This window comes from Rutidosis leptorrhynchoides, unplaced genomic scaffold (assembly GCF_046630445.1).
Source record: "Rutidosis leptorrhynchoides isolate AG116_Rl617_1_P2 unplaced genomic scaffold, CSIRO_AGI_Rlap_v1 contig47, whole genome shotgun sequence".
Lineage (NCBI taxonomy): Eukaryota > Viridiplantae > Streptophyta > Magnoliopsida > Asterales > Asteraceae > Rutidosis > Rutidosis leptorrhynchoides.
Window position 1 is genome coordinate 76,430 of NW_027266702.1, and position 4,996 is coordinate 81,425.

General features: G+C 37.1%; 1 protein-coding gene across 1 annotated transcript; it reads left to right on the plus strand.

Moving 5' to 3' along the window:
- The first annotated feature begins 328 nt into the window (after nt 1-328).
- LOC139883901 (uncharacterized) lies at nt 329-3,809 on the plus strand. Its single transcript, XM_071868004.1, has 5 exons — nt 329-1,415; nt 1,471-1,997; nt 2,290-2,568; nt 2,623-2,721; nt 2,781-3,809. Exons 1-5 carry the CDS (start codon nt 329-331, stop codon nt 3,807-3,809), a joined length of 3,021 nt encoding a protein of 1,006 aa, XP_071724105.1.
- The last annotated feature ends 1,187 nt before the right edge of the window (nt 3,810-4,996 follow it).

Here is a 4,996-nt window from a genome sequence, read left to right on the forward strand (position 1 = left end):
GTGTGGTAGAACATCTACACTGTAGAATCAAGGCAAAGCTGTGCTGTAACTTCTCTTTTGATCATAGTGAAATCTAGCCGGTGGGCTGTCAGTGCGGAAGAGTGGACGTAGGCTTGGAATAAGTTGAACCACTATAAATCCAGTGTTCCAATTTCTCTCTCTCTACCTCGATCGTATTTCAATTTGTTAAGAATTGCTTCCGTATATCGATAAATTGTTTGTGCGCCTATTCACCCCCCCTCTAGGTGTTTATACTATAAATATCAATTGGTATCATAGCCTGTGTACTTACTTTATTTGAAGTGTTTTACTTCATAGTAAAAGATCCATGGCTAGTATGCTGGCACCAGGGCTGATGGAAGGGCAAAGCAATACCAGACCACCCTACTTTGATGGAAAGGATTACAACATCTGGAAGAACAAGATGAAAGCTTTTCTACGATCAAAGGATCCTCTGGAATGGGACGTTGTAGAAAAAGGAATTACTCCTACCACTGCATCAGTCTCTGAAAGAGGAAAAGAAACTGAAGAATCCAGCGGAATGTCTCAGGAAGAAATAACCAAGAGACAAACACTCGATGCAAAAGCAATTTACTCCTTATATTGTGCTTTATCACCAACTGAATATAATAGAATATCTTCTTGTGGTACAGCAAAAGAAGTTTGGGACAGATTGCATATCACCTATGAAGGAACAAATCGAGTGAAGGAAACAAGAATCAACATTCTTCTTGGTCAATACGAAGCCTTCAGAATGAAACCAGAAGAATCAATATCTGACATGTTTAGTCGTTTTACAGATATTGTGAATGGTCTTGAAAATCAAGGTCAACCAACTTCTGATCCCATGAAGGTAAACAAGCTACTGCGTGGACTCTCCAGGGATTGGAATCACATAAAGACTTCGATAAGAGAGACGCAGAGAATTATGCCACTATCTGTTGACGAGCTGATTGGAACTCTTCAGTCTTATGAAGTGGAAAGGATCAATGAAGATGAAGATCCAAAAGGTAAGAAATCCATTGCATTAAAATCAAATGATGATTATGATGATACAGATTCCGAAGATGATATGGACGATGAGGAGCTTGCTCTCATGATAACAAGATTCAGAAAGCTAAACAGAAAAGGAAGAAGGTTCAACTCAAAGAAACAAAGCTTTCAAAGACAGCAGACCAAGTCTGTTGATGATGAAGAACCAAATAAAGATGTAGTCTGCTTTGAATGCAAGAAAAAGGGACACATCAGACCCAACTGTCCTCTTCTGAAGAAGAAGAAAGGAAAAGCTGAAACCTGGAGTGATACTGAGTGTGAAGAAAGTGATAATGAATATGCCAATCTATGTCTGATGGCACAATCAGACTCAGACTCTGGATCAAACTCAGGATCAGACTTAGACAGTGAATTTGAGGCAAGTAATTTTAAAATTCCTGTCAAAGTTTCTAAATATATTGATGAACTATGCTTTAGTCTTAAGACTTCTCTCAAAAGAATTTCCAAACAAAAAAAAAAAAGAAAACTCAGCTCTAAAACAAAAGGAAAATGTTTTAGTAGAAAGAGTTAAAAGTCTAGACTTGTCTGTTTCCATTCTTAAAGAAAATGAAGAAAATCTTTTAAAAGAAAATGTTTTTTTAAAAACAGACTTATCAAATATATCAAAGAAATTTTCTATAGGGTCTGAAAAACTTGAGAAAATTCTTTCAGCACAAAGACCTTACTTCAATAAGTCTGGTCTAGGTATGACAGAAGAAACAATTCCCTTGATTGATTTTCCTAAAGTAAAAGAAAGAATTAAGAAAAGGCCATCGAGTGAGGTTTACAAAAATCACTTCAAGAAAGTTTCTGTTAAACCTGTAGGAAGAAATGCTCTCAGATGTTCTAAGTGCAACAGTCCGGATCATTTTGAAAAAGAGTGTCCTATGGTATGGAAACCTGTTAAGAAAGTATGGGCTAATACTATTTATCTTACTAACACCAAAGGACCCAAGAAAATTTGGGTACCAAAGAAAGCTTGAGACTTTATTTTAAATGCATGTCTCCGTCAAGAAACAGGTAAAGTGGTATATTGACAGCGGATGCTCAAGACACATGACAGGAGACTCAAATTGCTTTATAAAGCTTGCTCAAGTAAATGGTGGAAAAGTTTCATTTGGAGGAAACAACAAATGAAGTATTGTGGGATTTGGAACCGTGAAAATTGGAACTCTCACAATAAGTAATGTTTCCTTAGTAGAAGGACTCAATTACAATCTTCTCAGCATTAGTCAATTGTGTGATACTGGTTTCAAGATCTTCTTTCAAGAAGGAACATGTTCAGGAATCAGTAAAGACTCTACTCAGTCTTTCATGGGTCGAAGACATGGAAATATCTATCTTCTGGATGTGAAACCTAATGAATCGCAATGCCTTATCTCAATTCAAGACGAAGCAAGCTTATGGCACAAAAAGCTTGGTCATGTCAACATGAAGCAATTAGCCAAAATCTCATCAAAGCAGCTTGTTCGAGGTCTACCCAAATTGCCATACCAAAAGACTGAGTCATGCACTCCATGTATTCTGGGAAAGCAGGTAAGAAATTCTTTTAAGTCAATAAATTATGTCTCTACTAATTATGTACTACAGTTGCTGCATATGGATCTCTTCGGACCAACCAGAACTCAGAGTATTGGGGGTAAGAAGTATTGCCTAGTAATTGTTGATGATTACTCCCGTTTTACTTGGGTATATTTCCTTGCAAGTAAGTCCGAAACCTTTTCGTATTTTGAAAATTTGCTAAAAAGGTTCAAAATGAAAAAGGATGTGTTATCTCTAGTATAAGAACAGATCATGGAGGTGAATTTGAAAATCAAGATTTTACAAAATTCTGTGATGAATTTGGCTTTAAGCATGTGTTCTCCTCTCCATATACTCCTCAGCAAAATGGAGTTGTGGAAAGAAAGAACAGATCTCTTCAAGAAATGGCTAGAACTCTTTTAATTGAAAGTAAAATTTCTTCTCAATTTTGGGCTGAAGCTGTTTCAATAGCTTGCTATATCATCAATAGAGTCTTCTTAAGATCTATTCTTCAGAAAACCCCTTATGAGTTATTCAAAGAAAAGAAGCCTATTGTTTCATACTTTCATGTATTCGGTTGCAAATGTTTTATACTGAAAAATGCAAAAGATCGAGTTGGTAAGTTTGAAGAAAGATCAGATGAAGGTATCTTTCTTGGATATTCTACATCAAGCAAAGCCTTCAGAGTCTATAACAAGAAGAGACAGTCTGTAGAGGAGTCAATGAATGTCAAATTTCAAGACTCAACGCAAGATGAATCAAGTCAGACTCATCAAGAAGAGTCTGAACCTGCTCCAGACCCTCCAAAGTCTACAACTCAAGAAGCATCTCAGACTCTGGAAAACCAGCATCAGGTTGTTAGTGAAGATCCAAATAAAGAAAGAGATCATCAACCAGACAAATCAACAAGTAACTGGAAGCATAAGTCCAGTCATCCCAAAGATCTTATAATTGGCGAAATTAATGAAGGAATTCGCACAAGATCCAAAAGGCGAGAAGAGTCTAGTGCTGTGGCACTCGTTTCTGAAATTGAACCAAATAGCATAGAAGAAGCTTTATCTGATGAAAGCTGGATTGAAGCTATGCAAGAAGAGCTCAGACAGTTCAGCATAAATGATGTCTGGGAATTGACATCCCAACCAAAAGGTAAAACTGTTATTGGAGCCAAATGGGTGTTCAGAAACAAGATGAACGAGAAAGGAAAAGTCGTACGAAATAAAGCAAGACTCGTGGCCAAGGGATATACGCAAGAATAAGGAATAGACTATGATGAGACTTACGCTCCAGTGGCAAGGTTAGAAGCTATTCGATTATTACTTGCGTTTGCTTGTTATAAGAATTTCAGGTTATTCCAAATGGACGTCAAAAGCGCATTCCTAAATGGATTTATCCATGAGGAAGTTTATGTGGAACAACCACCAGGGTTTGAAGACCCAAAGAAGCCAGACTCAGTCTTTAGACTGAAAAAGGCTTTGTATGGTTTAAAGCAAGCACCTCGGGCTTGGTACGACAGATTAAGTAAGTTCCTAATACTAAATGGTTTTGTCAAAGGTAAAGTGGATATGACTTTATTTATCAAGAAGGAAAACAAAAGTTTCTTACTTGTTCAAATATATGTGGATGATATTATTTTTGGATCCTCTAATGAAAGTCTGTGCAAGAAATTTTCAAAGTCTATGCAGGATGAGTTTGAAATGAGTATGACGGGAGAGTTAACATTCTTTCTTGGTCTTCAAATAAAACAATTGAAGGAAGGAACTTTTATTTATCAAGAAAAATATGTTAATGATCTTGTCAAAAGGTTTGGACTGGAGAATTGCAAAAAGACCGACATACCGATGTCAAGTTCTTTAAAGATAGACAAAGATGAAGAAGGGAAGAAAGTTGATCAAAAGATGTACAGGAGCATTATTGGATCACTTCTTTATCTTACTGCCTCTAGACCTGATATTTTGTTGAGTGTTTGCATCTGTGCTAGGTTTCAATCAGATCCTAGAGAATCCCATCTCAGTGCTACCAAACGCATCATTAAATACGTGGCTTCATCATCAAGCATCGGTCTTTGGTATCCTAAGAAGGGAGACTTTAATCTTCTGGGATATTCAGACGCAGATCTGGCCGGTTGCAGAGTTGATAGAAAGAACACTTTAGGAACTTGCCAGTTGCTTGGAAGTAGAACAGTGTCCTGGTTTTCTAGGAAACAAAGCACTGTGTCTCTTTCAACAACAGAAGCAGAGTATGTAGCTCTTGGAAGCTGCTGTTCACAAATTCTATGGATAAAACAACAGCTAAGAGATTTTGAAATTGAAGACTCATGCACGGAGATTAATTGCGACAACACCAGCGCTATCAACCTCACCAAAAATCCAATTCTCCACTCAAGAGCGAAGCATATAGAAATTCGACATCACTTTATTAGAGATCATGTTCAAAATGGAGATGT

Excerpts from the sequence above, each read along its gene's own strand:
- LOC139883901 (XM_071868004.1), top strand. The coding sequence starts at position 329 with ATGGCTAGTATGCTGGCACCAGGGCTGATGGAAGGGCAAAGCAATACC. Across the intron at positions 1,998-2,289 it reads AAGGACCCAAGAAAATTTGG|ATCTTCTTTCAAGAAGGAAC; the intron begins GTACCAAAGAAA and ends ACTGGTTTCAAG. Across the intron at positions 2,722-2,780 it reads ATTACTCCCGTTTTACTTGG|GTTCAAAATGAAAAAGGATG; the intron begins GTATATTTCCTT and ends TTTGCTAAAAAG.